Source organism: Malaclemys terrapin, chromosome 11, assembly GCF_027887155.1.
Source record: "Malaclemys terrapin pileata isolate rMalTer1 chromosome 11, rMalTer1.hap1, whole genome shotgun sequence".
In the NCBI taxonomy this organism is placed as follows: Eukaryota; Metazoa; Chordata; order Testudines; family Emydidae; genus Malaclemys; species Malaclemys terrapin.
Window position 1 is genome coordinate 41227025 of NC_071515.1, and position 22100 is coordinate 41249124.

Below are 22100 nucleotides of genomic sequence, written 5' to 3' on the forward strand. Positions count from 1 at the left end.
TGTTACATTCACTAGGGAAATGAGCCACTGCATTATACAAATTAGTCCTGCATTATTGGGACGTGCAATGAGGCAACACAATGCTTTTTAAATTACTACACCTTGAAGCATAGTTAATATAGAAAGTAACTCACTTTTTTGTTTATCTCCAGCATTCCAATAAATTTCAGAGGTAGAACTCTGAATACAGCAAGAAAGAATAGCACAGATTGCTGGATGCCTGCCTGGAGAAGAACAGTAACACTGAACTTAGTTATTGTATCTCAGGCAATATTATATGCTACGACATGAAGCTAACAGTATGAAACCATGATAAATATTGTTCAGAGCTTACAACACCCTGTGAGTTAGGGGAGGATTATCACCTTTTTTTCCCAAGGGGAGACTGAGGCTCAGAGAACTTGTAGTCCTACCCAAAGCCATATGAGGGTCTCTTGACCCGGTTCTGTCCTCTAATCACAAAGTCAGTCATGTTTTCTCTTCTAGTAACATAAAAGAGGAGAGTGTTAACATACCTGCATTAGGTAATGCCACAGGGTCAGCTCACAAAGAATTCTCTCTGAACCTCTGGACCTATCCTGTAAACATTTGGCTATATATACCTCACCACACAGAATGCTTGAGTAAACCTACCTGCTGTGCTGCTGCTGGAAGTTTATGCTGAGCTGACTTGACAACCATAATCTCTTGAGGAGTGTCCCAGCTCAGATACCTATTGGTGATAAAAATGCATTTTTAAATATATATATTTTTTAGACTTTCTTAAGGCAAACGCACCATTTCACACGAAAAGCTTTTTGTTATAACAAAGGTTATAACACAAGTCAGATCATGTGGATGCCGGAGCAGATCCCAGTATCTGGCCAAGCTCTGCTTGTTAAACCATCTGGGGTAAAGAGTGTTTGGGCACCTGGAGTAGCACAACAGCGATGGAGTTGCGGGCCAAGATCTGGCTCACTTTATCTGGGACAATGAGACAAGCACTATTGCAAGCTCTTAATATATTAAGACTGGCTAATGCACTTTTCCCCTTTCCCTTCATAAACCAGTTTTCTGATTCTGCAGCATAAAAAGGATCATTTCCTCTGGGAATTGAAAGAAAAGCTTGCAGTTCTCTAGTAGCAGTAATTGCCCTCCTCTTAAATGGAAAAATGGATACTTTGTGCAAAAGAACATTCATAAGTTAAAATTGCCTATTTCTGAATTGATAATATTTTCCTTGTTTTATGAAGTTTGCTTTTCACATCTTAAAAGGTACATTCTGGTATGCTGTTATTGCAATATTAAAAGTTGTAAAATTGGCAGAGAAAAGCCAGTGATAGCCTGATTTTGTGGTTTTCTTTCTTTTCCAGATGAGTTAATTGGAAATGTAGGTGTAAACTCAAGTCCTGAACATTTACAGTGCTGAAGTTTAAAACTTTTCTAAAAGAAAATTCTGTGTGGTAACTGTGCTCACGAAAGATGCCAGATTGAGAGCCTTGAAGTCATCCATAGAGTAGGTACAGCACGGGACCCGCACGGCATGCTGCCATTCATTGCACCAACAACATGCCTTCATTCTGATCTGGAGGATAGTTCACCTCCATGCTATTCAACCACTTGCACCTCCACAGAGTCTGAAAAGAACGGTGTTATTTGCTGATGAGATTTGGGCTTCATCCTTTTCCTGCCATGAATTTGAGAGAAATTTCATCCAGAAAAATGTATTTTACAGACCTCTCTCTAAACAATATAGATTCTGCCCTTCCAAAGTAATAGTGTTAAACAAAGCTTTGTGAATGCATAGGAACAAAATAGCTTTAATATATTACAAATTAAGTGATTTTCTCCTATAGTACTGCTATAATCATAACTAATTAAAACATTACTTGTAGAAAGCCCAGCCAATAATTAATACCTGAATTTGCAGTAGGGTGGGAGGTATATTTTTTCCAGTATTTCTCCGGTATTAGCAGAGAGACGAAGAAGCCAGTTATGAGCAGTCAAAACTGCAAGAGAAGATTTATAGTCTGGTGGACTGGGAAGCGTTTCCTCCTATATAAAAAGAAGTTATCAGTAAAAAGTTTGAATGTGTACATGAGGAAAGCCATATTGCCTACTTTTTATAGTTTTTAAAACAAACTATCTGGCCTAGACGGAGATTGGGGCCAGATTTTTGAACACTATCCTCCCTTTTCACACTCACAGTTTGCAGGTACAAATAACTGTGGGCACAATTGTTTGTAGGTGAAATTGATATCGCTTAGGCTGAATCTACATGGAGAAATTGACAGGCAAAGTTATTGCAGAATAAGCTATACCAGAATAGCTTCCTATATGGACTCACTTTGTGAGTGGAGTAATTATTCCAGGATAAAGTCACTTTTATTCTGGAATAGAGCATCCACACAAGGAATTATTACAGAATAAATAAATTATAAAGGAATATCTTGTTATTCCAGACAGCTATGCTGGTCAATTTCCCACACACAGACAAGGCCTTAGAAGTCTAACTGCTTGATATTAAGCAATTGGATGTCATACCAATTGTGCTTACAAAACTGCAGGTTCAAAATAGATGTAAGTAGAGACCAAACACAAAATCACTGTCTTAGTGATGGATGGCGTTTACAAACCCAGACTAAAACACAGATACAATTAAAATGTCCTGCAATAAAAATGAAACATACAGACACAAGAGTGCAACAGTTTTAAAGTACGTGGTAGGACTTCTGGGAGCCGCTAGGGGAATGTTGGATGCATAGTTTTATAACTACCTTTTGCCACCTCCTAAAATCCACAACCAGCAGCAACTGATTCACTTTCCCACCCCATGCCCCATCTAATATTAGATATTCTATAATTCTTTTATTTTAATTTAATACTATTACGGATGCTGTTCCATCTCCAGACTTTCTACAAAATCCTAAAAAGCAGACGGTGTCAGACAGCCCTTTTGCAGCAAGATGGCCGACGAGGGAGAGGCTGCTCCTCTGAGACTATATGAAATTATGGACTAGCTAAAACAAATCTCAAGTGATCTATCTTGAGAAAAATATCTGAAGAGATAACTGAAATCAAAACGATTACTAGTACATGTCAAGCCAATTTGTAAGACTCAGCATCAACACTAGAGAAAGCTGAAAACAGAATCTCCTCAGTAGAAGACACAGTGAGTACAGGTCTGTCTCATCTTATGCTGGGGTTACGTTCCGCAGTCAGCGCGTAAAGCGAAAACCGCGTATAGTCAAAATTACATTGAGTTCAATGGCGGGCGGAATCGCCAGCACTACAAGTACAGTAATAAAATTGTTATTTTTCTCTTTCTTTGTTTTGTTTTTGCCGACCGCGTAAAGCTGAAATCGCGCATGTTAAATGCGCGTAAGATGCGACAGACCTGTACTATGAATATAACCTCAGAGCAACAGGAAAGGACTACTAAAACACTGCAGGAGAAGGTTAATGATCTCGAGGGAAGATCAAGGAGAAAAATATCTGAGAATTGTGGGTCTCCAAGATGGGTTGGAAAAAGGGAAGCTTGTGGAATTTTTATTTACCATGTTGCCAGCTCTTTTTGTCTCTCCCCGCCAATCAAAGTTAAATATTGAGATAGTCCATTGCTCATTTGTGCAAAAATCCATTCCAGATACAAAACACCAGGCCATGACTAAGATTTTTAAAATACAGTTTTAAGGAATTCATTTTTAAAAAAGAACTTAAAAATCTAACGTGGAAGGGACACAGGCTGATGACTACACCAAGGATGTGGTGAAGAGAGCTAAATTTAACAGATCTGTAGCCAAAGGATTGGGTTTGGACTACTTCATTTCCTTCCCTTCTACTTTCAAAGTTAAAAAGGAGGGCAAGATGGTTTTATGACAGCAGAAGAAGTTGAAAGGAGTCTGATCTCACTACAGAAAAAAAAAAAAAACCTGTAAAAGATACAGATGGGATGCATTAAAACAACTTTACCAGATCAGTCACTGCAGTGGTGGAATTTAGTTCTCAGTCTAACAAAACAATTGTAAAGGACAAGTCCACCATTTTGTCCCCTTACTTTTCATTTCTTTGAACTTCTGTGGTTCATCAGCAGAGGGGGCTGGCTGGGAAGTGAATGGCTGGGAAGAAGGATCTCATCTCTGATTTGAATTCTGACCCTCCATCCAAACTCAAGAAACCACTATGTACTCCACCTGCTGCTGTGAGCAGGTTGGAGTGTTACAAAATGGACACACCTGCTTTGCTTGCATCCACCCTACTCCATGCCCCTCATTAATCCAGTGTACCAGGAGCATATTCACATTCAAGACCCTCACTCCAACCAAATTGCTTAACTGGACCTGTGCACTCCTTACACCCGTGGATCGGTTAAGCTTCCACAGAGAAGCATGGTTTTGTTTTCTGTCTGAGGCACTCTTGCTCCTGATATCTTTTCCAACCCCTCCCCACCTTTTTTATTTTTAAAATCTTCCTCCCCTTTCCCCTTCCTTGATAATTTTGTTTCATCCCCATCTGATTTCCTAGATTTTGGGTTTATAGTAAATCTGGAAATATTCAATCCATTTGCCCTAAATGTACACTTATAAGAGATATCAGATCTAAATAGTGTAATGAAGATTTCAGTTGAATGATGAACTGTTTCAATTCCCCAACTGTAAAGAAATTTGATCTCCTAAAATCCTATCCAAGAATAATTATTATTATTGCTTTTTATGATTCACCAAATTACTGAGAATGTTATTATGACACTGTTGTATGCAGTGTAGTTGTAGTCGTCTGTTTTTTCCCCAGTAATATTAGTTCAGTTTTTTTCTTTAGTTTTTATTTTTGTTAGAGTTGAAAAAAATGTTATGCTGATTTACATGGGTGACTATGGAGTTTACACTATAATCCAGTGTGGACAAGGCTCCAGAGGAAAAGTTTAGGCAAAACTGTTCTGCTAATGAACCCTTATCTGCAAATGATCCGGTTAGGTTGGAATAAGGTTTTTTAAACAATTTGTATAACTTTTTCTTATATATCCACTATAGACTTGTTCTTAAATTGAGACAGTAGCCTTCTTCACCCTTTTTTGTTGTTGGGAATAGAGCAGAAACCACGCCCTCCCTTGATATGAGACTATTTCTCCTTTATAAAATTAAAGGGAATCCAGTTATGCCCCAGTTCGGCGTTTTGAGTGGTGGGGGAATGAGTGATGAGGCCACTCTTCATATCCCCAGGGCGGTGAGGAGGAATCCAGAAACGCAGCCCAAGCAATGACACTATTCAGCCACCTGATAAAAAGATATTTGACCTAAGCACGCCTTATGGCTAATATTATAAACTATGTTTCCTGGAACATCAGAGGGGCTAATCATCTTATAAAAAGAAAAGTTGTCACTCATCTTAGAACACTAAAAGCAGATATCTTCCTACAAGAAACCCACGAAATGACTTGGAGGCAGAGACATTTAGGATGGGTGGAAGGGTGCTTAACATGTTCTCCTCTGCAGCCAAACATGTAGCAATATTCAGGTTTCAGAGTAGCAGCCGTGTTAGTCTGTATCCGCAAAAAGAACAGGAGTACTTGTGGCACCTTAGAGACTAATAAATTTGTTAGTCTCTAAGGTGACACAAGTACTCCTGTTCTTTTTATGTAGCAATATTGTTTCATAAAAGACTCACTTTACAAATTCTAGATGTAAATGAAGATCAGGAAGGTAATTGTTGTTGGTGAAGGCTATGACCTCTGACTCTATATATACCCATTGATGTATGTGGACCCAATAAACTATAACAGGGTTCAAAAAAGAACTAGATCAATTCATGGAGTATAGTCCATCAATGGCTATTAGTCAGGATGGGCAGGGATGGTGTCTCTAGCCTCTGTTTGCCAGAACCTGGGAATGGGCGACGGGCTGGATCACTTGATGATTACCTGTTCTGTTCATTCCCCCTGAGGTACCTGGCATTGGCCACTGTTGGAAGACAGGATACTGGGCTAGATGGACCTTTGGTCTGAACCAGTATGGCCATTCTCATGTTCTTATGTTCTTAATAAAGATGCTCCACTTTTTAAAAACACTTTCCCCCGAAAATTAATTAATATGCCATTAGAATCAATCATCCTCACAGGAGATCTTAATGATGTATTAGACCCTTTTTTTAGACAAATCAGGCCATCCCCAACATACACAATCACATACTAGAAATATTATAAAAGATTATAAGGAAAAATTGGGGTTAAAAGATGTATGGCGGTTACGGAACCCTTGGATGAAGGATTTTACTTTTTTCCCCCCTTTGCAGTCCACATATTCACAAATAGATTACTTCCTGATTTCTATGAATCTGTTAGGCTTGGTCTACACTACCCCCCCTAATTCGAACTAAGGTACGCAACTTCAGCTACGTGAATAACGTAGCTGAAGTCGAAGTACCTTAGTTCGAACTTACCTTGGTCCACACGCGGCAGGCAGGCTCCCCCGTCGACTCCGCGGTACTCCTCTCGCCGAGCTGGAGTACCGCAGTCGACGGCAAGCACTTCCGGGTTCGACTTATCGCGTCCAGACTAGACGCGATAAGTCGAACCCAGAACTTCGATTTCCAGCCGTCGAACTAGCTGGTAAGTGTAGCCAAGGCCTAAGACTCATATAATGAAATCAAGTCTATTATGATCACTTATCATGCACCAGGATGCTACGCCTCCCAAGACAAACTGGACTTGTAAAGATAGATACTGAACTCCGCTCTTGTGAAACATAAACATTTTCAGAACTATGTCACAGAAGAAATTCAGTTTTTTCCCTAAACAAATGACCCACTAGAGAGATCCCAATCCACCCTATGTGATACACTAAAAGCTTTTATTAGGGGCAGGATTATTTCCTATTCAGCAGGTAGGAAGAGGGCTAGCCAGGTTCAGGTCCTAGAATTAACCAAACAACTTAAAGCTATGGACATAGAATGTGCAAACTAGTCCTACCACGAAAATCTTTAAAAATTAATCAATCTTTGGTAAGAAGTAAATAGATCGATTTCAGCACAAGCCCCCAATTTGCTCTTTTTAGACTCACACAAGACATAATGGGAGTCAGGGGTAAGACTGGGGAAAATTCTCACATACAGATTAAATTCTCACCCAGAAGAACTAAATAATTTTATTAAAGCTCTTAACTGCCCACAATCTCATAAGAACAGCAGACCAGGGCTGGCCTTTCCCTTGCAATTTAGAGAAATTAATCAAGGCCATGGAGGAAATGAATCTGGCCAAGACTCCTGCCCTCGATGGCCTACCGATAGAATTCTATCAAAGTTTCAAAGACATTCTGGCCCCTAAACTGTTACCTTTCTTTAAGGCATCTTAGAAAAGTATATGCTACCTCCTACTATGAGAGGAGCCCTAATTACTGTATTATTTAAACCAGGTAAGGATGCGCAAAACTGTAACAGCTATAGATCCATCTCATTAATCAATACTGATGTGAAAATACTTTCACAAATATTGGCTAAGAGACTGGAAAAAGTAATGAATGAAATGGTTAACTCCGAACAGGTGGAATTTATTTTAAAAAGGCATAGTTCCCACTCTAGAAATTCCCATGGAATTGTTTCACTCAATGCAGAGAAAGCCTTCGACAGAGCGAACTGGCAATATCTGTTTGTGACCCTGGATAAATTTGGCTTGGGAAAATCCTTAATTTCATGGATAAAGCTGTTAGGATCTGAGAATTGGGATTGGAATATAACAAACAGCACAATATCTCCCCATCCCTTTGATCTGTTTCAGGGAGCAAGACCGGGATGTCCTCTCTCCCCCTTCCTATTCAATCTAGCATTAGAACCACTTGCAATACAAATTAGGGAACACCAAAATATTCAACGGATCAAATCAGAGACTCAGGTAACAACAAATCAGAGACTCAAGAGACAAATTTTTCTATATGCAGATGACATCCTCCTACTTATTAAAAATCCAGATCAATCTATTCTAAATATTCTACAACTATAGATAACTGGTAAATTCTCTGGCTACAAGATACATTGGGATAAATTTGAAACAATAAAGATCTCATTGGATTTAGATGGAAGTGGCTTTACCTGTATTAGGGATATTTAGATGGCAAAAGACAAATCTCAGATATTTTGGCATCCTCTTCCCTAAGGAAATTAAAAGCACAGTCAAGGGGGGTTACCCTCACCCCATTAATCATGCAGTTAGCAAACTATTTACATAGATGGCAGGCACTACCTCTCTCCCTTTGGGGAAAAATAAACAATCAAAATGAATGCCATTCTGAGCATCCTTTTTACTCTGAATTCTTTTCCTATCCATATTTCTCCTTTTTATTTTACCAAAATTGACACCATGTTTAGGTCTCTTTTGTAGGGTGCTGGTAACAAACCCAGAATCTCCTTCCAAAGATTACAGTTCCCTGTCAAAACAGGTTTTAGATGTCCCAACCATCAAGCAATAATCCTTAGCCACCAGCACAGTGGCTCCTTCCCTTGTGCTTTAGAAACTCAGATTGGTTCCAGCTGGAAGCAGAATTGTTTGCTCCTTTACCCCTTTCCAATGCGCTGCACTTGGATTACTACTGATTCGCTAAAGAACAACTACCAGTTATTATGGCAGACAGAAATACTTGGCATACTATGTCTACTAAATTTAAAAATCACCCTCTTCTACATACCAAGGACTCTTTATCTGGGGTAACTTGAAACTCTGTATAGCAGACAACCCCATCATTTGGCCAGATTTAATTAGGAAAGGAATTCTGACCATCATTCAACTTATTGAAAATGATACCTTCCTCCCTTTTATAATATTCAAAGAAAGGTTCAATCTACAGACTAAGAAGGAGTGGCAATATGTCCAACTTAAACGTGCCATCTCCCATCTGTTGGGCCGCAATGCCTGTGCTACCCTGACCCACCTGAACTGCATTCATTTCTCAAATATTACCCAGATTGCCAAGACCTACAGCAACACTATATGCACGTTTGGCCAGCAAATTTGAATTAAACATGGATTCCCTAAAAAAGAAACAGAAGGAGAAACTAGGCCAATTTCTCTCTGCCAGCCAATGGAAACAAATTTTAGCCAGTACTCCAAACTGTTCCTTGGATCGCCATTTAAAATGAATCCATCAGAAAATCATCTGGAGGATGCACTGTTCAAACAGGTGCTGCTAAGTGAAACAAATATTGGCACTATGATTCAGCAGGTGCTAACTTAACACAGACATTCTGGGAATCCTCATATATAACATAATAAAATTGTGTTACAAACTAAACATGCAATCTTAAACCTAATGGATGTTAACTGGAAGCTGAATAAATCTGAAAACCTTTAGCTCAGCAGGGCACTAATAATTACTAAAAGACTAGTGCTACAAAAATGGAAATCCAAAAAATGACCAATAACTGAAGACTGGAGCAGGGACTCTGTAAGCTTGGCCACCATGGAAAGCATTGTATGCTGTAACAGAAATACCCAAGAAAAATTCTCAGTGATATGGTATGCTTTTCTGAGGTATATGAGTGATCCTATTCAATGCCTCCCCCCTTACCTCCTCCTCTTCTCTACCCACTTCCTTCCCTCCTTATTTTGGTACCCCTCCTTTGAATTTTGCTTCTATTCTATTTTAATAATTTTATTTTAAGTAGTTGGATTTTTATGTATAAATTGTTGCTTACAAATCGATTGTTTTGTAAGTTGCTCCAGTATTTTTCCATGTATTGAAGTTGAGCTGACTAATCTAAAATTCCCTGGGTTCTCTTTGTTCCCCATTTTAAAGATAGGTACTGATTTGCCCTTCTCCAGTCCTCTGGGACTTTATCCGTCCTCCATGAGTTCTCGAAGATAATTACTAATGGTTCCAAGATTGCTTCGACTAGTTCATTAAGTACCCTACGGTGAATTTCATCAGGCTCTGCTGATTTAAAGACATCTAACTTATCTAAATATTCTTTAAAACTATTCTTTCCCTATTTTGGCTTGTGTTCCTTCCCCTTTGTTAATATTAATTTTGTTATTTATCTGATCACAATTTACCTGTTTAGTGAAAACTGAAGCAAAATAGTCATTAAACACATCAGTCTTCTTGATGTCGTCCATTATTAGCTCTCCCTCTCCGCTAAGTAGAGGACCTATACTTTCCATTGTCTTTCTCTTTCTCCTGATGTATTTATAGATCCTCTTTTTATTGCCTTTTACATCCCTTGCTAGGTGTAACTCAGGATATGTCTACAGTACAACCACTAAGGCAGCACAGCTACACACTGCAGCTGTGCGCTGTAGCATAAACACTTCCTACATCGACGCAAGGGGATTTTCTGTTGATGTATTTAATCCACCTCACCAAGAGGCAGTGGTTAGGCTGACGGAAGATTTCTTCTGCTGACCTTGCTGCGTCAACACTGGTGGTTAGGTCAACCTAACTGTGGTACTCAGGGCTCAAAATTTTTCACAGACCTGAGCCACGTAGCTAGATGGATCTAATTTTTAAGTGTGGACCAGGCCTCATTTTATGCCTGACCTTTTCTGATTATGTCCCTACATGCTTGTGCTATTCTTTTGTTCTCCTCTTTAGCAATTCATCCATGTTTCCATTTTTTGTACGATTCTTTTAAGATTTTCAGGGCGTAAAGAGCTGCTGTTGGAGCCATATTGGCACAACATCTTTGAAAATAAGGCCATTAATTCTTGAAAACAGGCATTTTTAATACATTTACACAAATTAAATTAAGTAAACAAACAAACATTACTCCTGGAACCTTAACTTTCACATTTTTATGACACTTGTGTTCAAATATGCAACCTAAACGCTACATTAATGTGGCACTATGCATTGAAAGAGAAAAGAAAGTACTTTCTCTGACACTATGGAGTCATCCAGTTGTTCCTGCATTACTCCATGGGATTTAAACTGCATTTCTCTGTATGGGCATGATCCTGCAAGATGCTGACTATCCTCAACTCCTGTGGGAGTTAAAGATACTCAGCTCCTTACAGGAGGCAGAAATCTAGGAGCAGCACAGTGGAGAAATGTGGCACTATAAAGTTGCACAATATTATTGTACCATAGGCAGTAACATAACTAAAAAAACTATAAAAGTGTTGTAGTTTGCATTCATTAATGCACATTTTAAAATATTTACTAATTTTTCTCAAAAATTACCAGACTATTTCCCAGTAGAATTTGCCATGTGCAAAATGTCATATTTTAGAGGTCCCCTATTTGAGTTAGCCAGACGCAAATAAATCTTAATGTGAGAAAACCGCTCAGTCTTTCCCTAAAAGTCACCTTTGGTCTGAGAAAAAGTATGACAATTTCAGTCAAAAAATGAAGTTTAGAGAAAGTTGTGCACAAATGAAAATAGTGAGTTAAAATGCCAGTAGAGTTATGACCAGTGGTAGTCATTAAGGATATGTGTACATGGCAAGGAGAAACCCATGGCAGCAAGTCTCAGAGCCCCTGTCTACAGACTCATGCTATGCCATTAAAAATAGTGTGTAGATGTTTGGCTTGGACTGAAGCTCAGGTTCTGAGAACTTTAAATGAACCCTGTATTTTCATGGAATTTTTTCAAAGATGATTACTTAACTCAGAGGAGAGAGAGTGTTCTCTAGTGTCTAAGCCCATTTCATTGCAAGAATTCTCACTTATCTACTGTGTGAAGATCATCATTCCTGACAAGCACTGTGATAGTTGTTAACAAGAATGTTGTTACAAACAGTGCAACTGACCCATTAAATAATTGCTCCAAGCAAAGAAGAACATAATATATTAATGTATACTGCTTTGAAGTTATTTAGGTTAACTGAAAGAGAAGAGCAGGTTGATAATATGGTCTCTGAATACTTGGCTTCTTCCACGAAGTAACAGCAAAACTCCCTCCAACTTCAATGGGAGCCATATGCAGCCATCTGAAGACAGAAACTGACCATAATTTGCAATAAACGTCATCCCCATTTTTTGAAATGTTTGGTTTCAATTTTGTCTACATTATCAGTGAACTGTTCTTCCACAGCTAAAACAGTTGCTATATTTTGTTTTCAAAATTCCTTCGGTAAAAAATAACCTTACCAACGGGCATTCCAATAATAATGCATCCTCTATTTTTTCTGATTTAGAACATGCTGGCAGTTGATAAAGTATTCTTGGCTCTCGTGCAATGCTGAGAAAAAAGATTATAAACGATCAGTCTACTTTATAAACTACCTCTGTCAACAGGTCAGTTTATGCACTATTATAAATCATTACCTCCTCCTCATGCAGTCAGCATTCTGAACTTCCCAGCATGCTAGGCTATTCTTATTTTGGTACCTCTCTCTCTGTGCTACTTTCAGAATTTGGGTACACCCACCCCCTACTGTAAGATGCCATTAAAAAGATCACTTTTTGTCTAGGTAAACATTTTAGATAAGAGATGTACCAATAATGTTCTTATTTTAGTAACATACTTAAAAAAAGAACTAAACAGAACATATTAAAATTAACTCAGGAACAGAAGACCATCAAAAACCTCACCACCTGCAGCTCCAAGTGCATGACACACTTCTTCCACCTTGCTTTCTCTAATGCAAAAGCATAGCAGCACACCCACACCCACCCATCCACATACATTAAAACTCTACCAAAACAAAATACTTCACAGCATGCACAATTCTCCCCCTGAGGAGAAGAGGAGAAAAAGAATGAAGCACAAATGACAGATGTTACTCACGTTGCTGATTGCACTACTAGAAGGTGCTCAGATTCTAGAGTCATGAGAGTGATATAAAAACCTATATAGATTAGAACTTGAGGTGGGGGGAACTATCGTTTTGCAACAAGTTATTGTGCCAAATTCTTCTGAGTTACACCTGTGTAAATCTAGAGTAACTTCATTGACTTGCACTGTGTAGCTGACAGCAGAATTTGCCTGATTAAGTACCATCAGGAGGAATCTCTTCCACTGTATCAGTGTTGTGCCTTTCATGGCATGGGTGCCAGAAGCTGATGATTCTTGTGTGGTTTAAGAATTTAGCAACACGTTTCCTGAAATGAACTCTGTCTCTAGTTCTGTCTTCTTCTTTTGGACTTATTAAATGACATCATTCACAAGGCATTTTACGTGCTGGAAATCACATGCTAAAAAGGGTCCTGATCCTGCAAGATAAGAAGTATCTTCAACTCCCGTTAAAGTGCATCTGGCGCGTAAATATCTTGCGACGCCGGTTACAACAGTGTCATGTGAACGCCTGTTCTCACTTTCAGGTGACATTGTAAACAAGAAGCAGACAGCATTATCTCCTGCAAATGTAACCAAACTTGTTTGTCTGAGTGATTGGCTGAAGTAGGATTGAGTGGACTTGTAGGCTCTAATGTTTTACAGTTTTATTTTTGAATGCAGTTATTTTTTGTACATAATTCAACATTTGTAAGTTCAACTTTCATGATAAAGAGATTGCACTACAGTACTTACATTAGGTGAATTGAAAATACTATTTCTTTTGTTTTTTACAGTGAAAATATTTGTAATAAAAAATAAATATAAAGTGAGCACTGTACGCTTTCTATTCTGGGTTGTAGTTGAAATCTATATATTTGAAAATGTAGAAAACATCCAAAAATATTTAAATAGTATTCTATTATTGTTTAACAGTATAATTAATCATGTGATTAATCGCAATTCATTTTTTTAGTTGCTTGACAGCCCTAATCTTAAACATGTGTGGTATTCTTGGGTAACACCGACTGGATAGAATTTATATTAGAGCCAGATCAGCTATGTGTTGATGACCCATTGAGGACACTTCACTCTAACAATGAGTCATAGAAGAAACCCATTCCGCCCAGATAGCTCTTCCTGTGGATGCCTCACCAAGAATATAGGCAATGGCTACCCCTGTGAATCATCAAGCCATGTAAGGACTTGTGATATGCTTACGTGATCCTGAACTCCACTGTGAGCCAGTAACTTTCCACAATCTGGGCTGTGAGCTTTGTTTTGAGACAGTAAATTTCCAGGCCCATGGCAGAGAATATAAAAGACCCCTGAAATATCTCCACTATGCCTCTCTTTTGCCCTGATTCTCTGGACTGTGGATTCCAATCTTCTGGAAGTCACCTGAGAGACTTTACAAGCTAGCAGCTTAATACATCATTGCTACAAACCTGATATAAGAACTTTGCAATTATTTGATCTATTAACCATTAACAACTCTCTTATTCTTTCTTTTATTATTAAACTTTTAGTTTCAAGTTACTAAAGGATTGGCATCAGCGTGATTATTGGGTAAGATCTCTGTTATACATTGATCTGCCTATGTGCCTGATCTCTTGGGGGTAAAAGAACCCTATGTTTGATTAAATTGTTTTTTAGTAACCACTCATCATAGAGTCCAGTGTCTGTGTGGTGAGACAAGGGCTGTAATGCCTAAAGAGACTGCATCTTTGACTTCTTGTTAATCAATGTGCCGAGACAGAAGTTTACTTTTATTACTGGCTTGGTATAATCTAATGATCGAATAACCACCAATTTAGGGTGAGACTGCCCTATTTCCCAGCAGTTTGTCCTGAATTTGGCATCCTCAGCTGTGACCCACTGAGGCCCAGTGACAACTACAAGAAATAAAACTAGTGTTCAGTCTGTTTAATTTGAATTCTGTGCAGTGCTGAACATCCTCAACTCCCATTAAAATCCAGTGATAGTTGAACATAAGCAGCACCTCTCAGGATCAGGCCTTACCTTGCCAAAAGCAATGCAATACAGCTATTGTCTAACACTTAAGAGATAATAAAATAAGGGTCCAATCCTGCGAACAATTAGGCATATGGGTATCTGCGCTTATACAAGTAATCCCATTCAACTCAGTGGGACAACTCGTGGGAGTTTCTAAGATCAAAGCCTGAGTATTAAAATGAAATATAATGGCAATTTTTAGCAATCAAATAATTACCTGCTCACACAGCACCGATAATTGTCAAAATAAATTCTTCCACGCTCATAAGCAATAGGAGATGTGGAATGAGTTGTCCAAACATTCTTGAATTTAGTACTTTCCTGAAATAGACAATGGGTAGAAGAAGGCTTTTATAACAAGCTGTGGTTTTGGAAAATATTTCACTTGCCCCTACCGCTTAATAACTTATGTTAGTTGAACATAGTCTGTTGAACACACAAAGGACTTTTAAAATAAATAAATAAGTCTCCTGGAGTTATCTAGCCATTTAAAATTTTTCTTTCCTTCTTTCTATGATTGTAGACTGGATGCATCCAGTTGTGAATACAGTAGGCATTGAAATAAGGTAAGCAGGGCTTTGACTCAAAAGTATTTGGAAAGTAAGTCTAGAAAAGTTGGAGTGGGGTACATGGTGGAGGAAAATGTAATAAAATTTATGAATGGGCCTTTATAAGAAAACTAGGGACAAAAAAATGAAAAGAGAAGCTTTACCAATTCATGGGCACCATGTAAAATAAATGTTTATCATTAACTGACACAGGTTAAAAATAAATTTGGTAATAAAATTTTTATGCAAGCTTTTCAACTTAAAAATGATAGGCTCTGATATTGCAAATATGCACAAGTACCCATATATATGGTAGTAATCCCATTGAATTCATGGGGTTTTGGGATCCAGCCTACTCTTGGTGTTTGGAGGAAGGCACGGAAGGGAGTTTACACGCTTGCATAAAGAATGCAAGATGTTAATGAGTTCACTTGAACTACTCACATGCATAAAGTTACTCGTGTGCATTAATGACATCAGGATATGGGGTTGTAAATAATTGTATCTGTATTAATTAAAGCCCCAATCCTTTATGAGATGCATGTAGGTGAGCTATAGCCAGACAAAGCCCCATTATTTCAGTGGGGCCCTATGTGGCTGCAGGGATCCTGCGTCACACATCTGGTTGCATGAATGGGGCCTAACACCTTAGATTGTTAAAACTAAATATAAAACTAAACTAATTTTTAAATACTAATTTAATTATCCCTATGTGTGCTATTTCTACATTTCTCTCAGCTTGGCCAATAACAAAATTTAAATCAGTTTCACTCTGGTTTATAATCAGCTGCAATTTTAGTTTCCCAGTGCTACAATGTTTGGTTTCCACTTCAGAGGCATGTTTATTTGTTTACAGAAAACTATTGATTTTTTTTAATTGTGGAAACAATTCTGTTGCACTTAGGCCAGATCTACACTACTAATTTATACTGGTATAACTCATTCAGGGGTATGAAAAATTCCTGAGTTATGCCAACCTAACTGCTAGTGTAGTTGATGGGAGTGCTTCTCCCGCCGACATAGCTATCGTCTCTTGTGGAGGTGGATTAACTATACTGACGGGAGAAGCTCTCCTATTGGTGTAGTGGAGTGTTCACTAAAGTGCTACAGTTACTCCTGGGGGAATTCTGCACTGCTGCGCACATGCAGAATTCATGTCCCTCTGCAGGAAATACATTCTGCCAGAGGCTCTGCAGTTCTGTCTTTTGCCCACCAGGGGCCACTGTGTGCCAGAACTGCCAGCAGCTAGCTGCGTTCCTCATCGTGCTCTGCCAGTAGAGCCCAGTTAAGAGTTATGGGATATGGGGGGGTTCACAGACTGGTGTTCAGAAGGCTAATGGGGTGACAGCATTGAGCAGGGGCTGAATGGGAGGGCAAGAGCGGCAGAAGCACCCTAAAAGTGGGGGGCGGCGCAGGCACCCAAACCGTGCCCCCCACAAGCCCACCCTGCCCTTTCTTCCTGAGCCCCACCCTCACGCTGCTCCTTTTCCCAAGACCCTGCCCTCGCACAGTCTCTTCCCCCAAGACCCTGCCACCTGCTTGCTCCTCTCCTCCCAGTCACTTGCCCTTATGGTTAGTAAAAAGAGTGTGTGGGGGGTGGGGGGCAGGGCCCTCCATGTTCCAGCACCCCTGCTGCAGAGCCACATAGGGATGGGGGCTAGGGGGCTGCAGGGCAACATGAGGGGGTAGGGGCTGCAGGGACACATGGGGTCAGCCAGGGGCTGCATGGGGGAGGCTTCCTTACTCCCTAACAAAAAACCCTGTTCCATACTTCTCCCACTCACACCCAACAAACCTCCAGGTTCTCTCCCAGGCGCCTTCCCTCTCCCTCAGCACCTCCGTTACCCCTGTCTACCTCAAGCCTTTGCACTGCTTCTGAGGGATGGAGGAAATATAGGTCTGTGTTGTAGTTTAAATAAATTACTCAAAATTCTGTATTAATACGCCCAGTGAGGAATCTATTTGTCCAAAAAAAAAAAAAAAAAATCCTGAATTTTTTGTTTGTAGTGTTACAGACATATTTGCTGACAGGTATTTTGAAATAATTACCAAAATAATTGAAACTGGTGTGAATATATATTGTGTTATTTTGACAAATTTGGCACAGAATTCCCCCAGGGGTATATAGTGGGGCAGCCTGCACCACTGCACATGTAGACAAACCCTTAGAGTTTTGAGGTCAAATTTAAAGTTGATGATATCCCTTATACTGTTAGCATAATTTTAATATTAAGTATTATATAATTGTGTACAATAATAGTCCCCGGGATTAAGAAATCTGAGTAAAAGAGTCACACAGTAACACTGTTATAATGTAAAATAAAAGTTTGATTTACAAATGGTAATGCCATTTTTCCCACCAGACGATATTCTTCAAGTTTGAATGATAAAGATGTTGCATCTTTTCCAGATTTTTTTCGGAGGTAAATTTAATAGTATTGCTAACTCTCTCATCCTTAATCAAGAACTCACGCTGTTTGCTCTCTCACAAACTTCTCCCGTTCAGAGTTTGGTCCAGAGGTTACCCAAATTCCTGCACTAGACTGGAGTTCACAACATCTGGAATGAAGAAATCAGGTTCCAAACAAGGATTGAGTCACTGCTGGAAAATGTTAGAAGCTGTTACCTGACATACTAGCTTTCTTAGGATTCCCATGTTTTTTCTGTGGGCGACACCCGCATCTTTTGTATAAAATCCGTGAGATCTCCTGGTTAGAAGGCGGCAGACATTGTGAATTTTAAAAGCACCGGAGGAGAGTCTCGTGGCTGAGGAGGAGGAAGCGGCTGAATCTGGAGACATGTTTATTTCGTGGGAAAAGCTCGAATTCCTTCTAATTCCTGACTCAGGCAGCAAGCGCGGGGCTGTTCGCTACAAGGAGACAACAATGCATGTGCCGGATCATCTTTCAATGCCACAAGTATTATGGGCCCCCTGGCTGATGCGTCCTTCTCCCTCCCCCAAATCCCGGAGCCCTCGCGGGCAGAGGGTACACAAGCCGGGAAAGAACTGCCTGCACAGCCCCCGCTACACTCCAGCCTGGATGCAGACAAGGAGACCCCTGCCCTGCCTGCCCAGCAGCCGCCTCCCCGGGCCCCAGGCGCGGGCCCGTGTCACCGCGGCCCGACCCAGAGGCCGGTGCTCTCCCTGTTGGCAGCGGCAGCTCACCCGGGCCGTTGCTATGTATATGTATGGATCTGTTCGCGGTCAGTTTGCAGCAGGCCCGTGCCCTGGGCTGACAGCAGCGCCTGGCTGGGCTCGGCTCTGAGAGGAATGCACCACAAGCCATTGGCGGGGGGAGGAGACGAACACCACTTTCCAGCAGCCATTACTTACTGCCCCCGTCAGTCCCCAGCGTGCCTGTGCTGCAAACCACCTGGCAGCAGCTGACAAGAGCCGCAGCAGCACCGGCCAGGCCTCTCCCCGCCCCCGCTCTCCCTTCTCTCGCCTCCCGCCGCTGCTCGGCGCCGGGGAGGGTAGTTTTCAGACGCTTCCCAATGACGCGCCAAAACTACAACTCCCCGAATCCATTGCCCTGCCCTCTCTGCGCCTCCTCCCGCGTGTGGCGCCTGGCTGTCCTTCCGGATTCATGTTTCCAGCTGCATGGAGAGTATTACCCCAGCAGCAGGGCTGGGGCGCTGAGCAGAGCTCCCGCAGGTCCTCTTAAGTGTGTTGCCAGATAGGAAGGTGTTGTCACACCCAGTCCTGGGGGCTAGACGTTGCTATGTAGAAAGGTTGTGGGGCGCCTGAGTGGGAAATAACTGATCTTGTGAACCCTGTGCAATGTGCTACTGTTCTTACTTCTTAAACAGTCCCTTTAGCTATACACAGAGGCAGTCCCGGGGAGAAAATTAGTAAAAAGGCCCTGCGATTATTTTAAAGGATTTTCTCTGTAAACTAGAAGAACAGTTTGAAGGTATGTTTTTTTTTAATTAAAATGTTATTGGCACTTTTCAGTAAATCAACCACAGTCAGCACAAGCAAAATGCCTTAATTTATAAAGATCATGAAAATTTACAGTGCTGGTGTAAATAAGAATAAGTTAAGTACAAGTCCCTGATGCTGCAAAGACTTATGCACATGCTTAACTTTATAGGAGAGTAGTCTCAGTAAAATCAGTGATATTACTTCTGTGCACAAAAGTTAAGCATATGGGTAAATCTTTGCAAGATTAGGGCCTTAATATTTCATTATAATGATTTCTTTGCTTTCTTATAATGAGGTTCCATACATCCGTCGAAAGGCAATATAACTAGTACACATATGTTGTCAAAAAACAAAAAAAACTAAAGGCATTTTATCATGCATTTATTTAAAAAAAAAAAGGGGAGTAAATGTATAGCATGTATTTATGATTAGGAAAGACAAGCTAATTTAAGTGGGAATTTCTTTCCAATTTTTTTGTTTTTATTTCCCTCATTGAAAATAAAATACCTTTAAACTGAGCAAGGGAAAAGAAGAAAAGTCTATTTATGCTCTGCACTGTTACTTTTCAATAATATTCAACAATATTAGAAGAGCAATTATACTGTGCAACTCACTGAAACTGTACTCGCTATTTTGTGCAGTCATGCTCTTTAGTGAGATGCCAGTGATGATATTGATCATTTGTTTTTTAAATATAAATTTGGGGATGTGAAAGTTGCTGGACGGAAAACTATGGAGACTGAATTATTTTTTGTATAACCAATACAGAAGGATAGAAGGGTAATTTGAATCTTCAAGGAGACTTGGTTTTGTTGGTGATTTGTCTGATATGTCCACGTGGATATGGAACTAATGGAGTTCACAAACTCATTGTATTTGTACCATTGAACAGCTATCACCAGGTGAATTCTGGTCACTGTTGAACTGGGCTGGATTTGTATTGACTCAGTTCCCAATCCTAGAAATACTTACTGATATACGGGAAGTTTGCAGGATAAGTGGCTTAGAAATGTAAAGCACTTCATCTCGGTAGTAGTTCCCTGAGACTTATAACGTGTTGGACTTCTTATTCTTGCATCTCTTGATAGATATCACAAGCGCACCTCCACAACTGATAGCAATTGTCAGCAGAGAAGTTGAGCTCTGAATACCCATGGTAATCATCCTCTTGCCTGAAGAGGTCTGTAGATCAGAAGTAAGGCACACTGGTGGGCTTATGTGGAAGCTTGTGCTACCACTGTCTGTGAGGCTAAATAGTGGACTTCTGTCTTTAGGGATGTCAAATACACTGGCACTTTAAACAAGTATTAAATTATCTTAAAAATGTAAAAATATTTTGAGGGCCAAGGTAAGATGGAGTTGCTGCCACACGTGTCTATGGAGCAGTCACCTTCAGGCCAAGCAATGGCTGCAAACAAACAAATGAATAAATGAATGAAGAAACTCAAGTGATAGTGCAGAGAGTGTACTTGCACCAAACAGGGGAGAGTCAAACTATTCATGTTGTGCAGGCTAGTGAGAGGAAAGTATGTTTCAGGTGCACACCTGCCAGTGAGGGACTAATGCTAATAACACTGAGGCTATGTCTACAGATACTACAATGGCATAGCTATCGCGCTGCAGGTGTGCCCCCATAGCATCTGTGGTGTAGACACTTGCCACAGTAATGGAAGGGGTTTTTCCATCGCTGTAGTTAATCCACCCCTCTGAGAGGTGGTAGCTAGGTTGACATAAGAAATCTTCTATTAACTTACAAGTGTCTACACTGGGCATTAAGATGGTTTAACTATGAATTTTTCACACCCCTGAGTGCCATAGCTAAGTTGACCTAAGTTTTAGATGTCATAAGTTTTAAGCCTGAGTGTCCTTAGCTGGTGCTATAAAAAGAGAAGTATCCCTAAACCATGAAATTCTGACTATTTAGAAAAATTCAAACTTAATTACTCATTGTAATGAAGAGAACTAAATGCATGATCTCTGTGATAGTTGCAGTTGCTCAAACTAAGGTGGGAGATTCCTGATGTTTTTTTCCATGAGTGGTGCTCAGCTCTGGAACTCACTCCTGGTCTGGCAGGACTAGGTTTTGTTGGCCTTCAGGGTATGCTATGCATGGACAAAGCCCATGTAGACTCTCAGGGCTCTCTTGGAGAGGTGGGTGGATGAATTTGTAGTGTCCAACGGTGGAGTTTTTAAATATAAATTGTAGGTAATTTGTGATTTTCATGGTCGTGATGAATTAATCCGTTAAGCTTTGTTAAAGTTTTAGGTATAGTACAAGAGTTTATTTTGTGTTAAGGCTATTTATCTTTTTTAGTTGTATGCTTGTTTAGCTTTCTATAGGTGCTTAGAACATGCATAGACATTTTTAACAAATCAAAATAAATACATAAAGTGGTCCTATAATAATAAATATAAAGGACATTTAAAAGAAATAGCTGAAGAGAATATGTCACGTGAAAGGGATGTTTTTAAGTAGTTTTGCCCACAAATGTAAATTTTGACTGCTTTAGTTAATTTGAAAAAAATAATCGATATTTTAAAAACAGTAAGAGAAAAGTACAGTTTCTCTTCCTCTCCCTCTGTGGGTTAGCTAATGTGTCCTAGCCTGTGCATTTAGTTAGGACACCTGCATGTTTAGAACCTTTGCCAGACAAACTATTCCTTTCATAATGTCTTTTTATAAAACAAAGTAACTTTTAAACATCTAAAACATTTAATCCAGAGATTTAATCATATTTTGTTAAATCAGCATCTAAGAGCATTTAAGTTATAAGTCAAGAGCTGGACTACTAGTTAAAATTAGCATAATTCTAGTTTAACATATTGACCAGTTTTGTGACTGTGTAGTTTTTGGCTTTCTAGTAATTTAAATGAACATTGTGAAGAGTTCAAACCTTTATTTGCAAAACAGAAATATTCTAAACAGATTCTGTCAC

The 22100-nt window shown here is 39.7% G+C and overlaps 2 protein-coding genes across 2 annotated transcripts in view; one reads left to right on the forward strand and one right to left on the reverse strand.

The window, feature by feature from the left end:
* The window catches only part of DCAF17 (DDB1 and CUL4 associated factor 17), a 43568-nt gene extending 24845 nt beyond the window's left edge, over positions 1 to 18723 (reverse strand). The window contains exons 1-7 of the mRNA XM_054043650.1: positions 18574 to 18723; positions 17866 to 18108; positions 14909 to 15012; positions 12051 to 12141; positions 1898 to 2034; positions 634 to 712; positions 135 to 224 (exon numbers count right to left, since the gene is read on the reverse strand). Coding sequence (XP_053899625.1) covers positions 135 to 224; positions 634 to 712; positions 1898 to 2034; positions 12051 to 12141; positions 14909 to 15012; positions 17866 to 18039 — 675 coding nt within the window. The 5' untranslated portion in view covers positions 18040 to 18108; positions 18574 to 18723. The remainder of the gene's footprint in view (positions 1 to 134; positions 225 to 633; positions 713 to 1897; positions 2035 to 12050; positions 12142 to 14908; positions 15013 to 17865; positions 18109 to 18573) is intronic.
* A 126-nt stretch (positions 18724 to 18849) lies between these two features.
* The window catches only part of METTL8 (methyltransferase 8, methylcytidine), a 40019-nt gene continuing 36768 nt past the window's right edge, over positions 18850 to 22100 (forward strand). The window contains exon 1 of the mRNA XM_054043648.1: positions 18850 to 19153. The gene's annotated coding sequence lies outside the window, so the exon portion shown is untranslated. The remainder of the gene's footprint in view (positions 19154 to 22100) is intronic.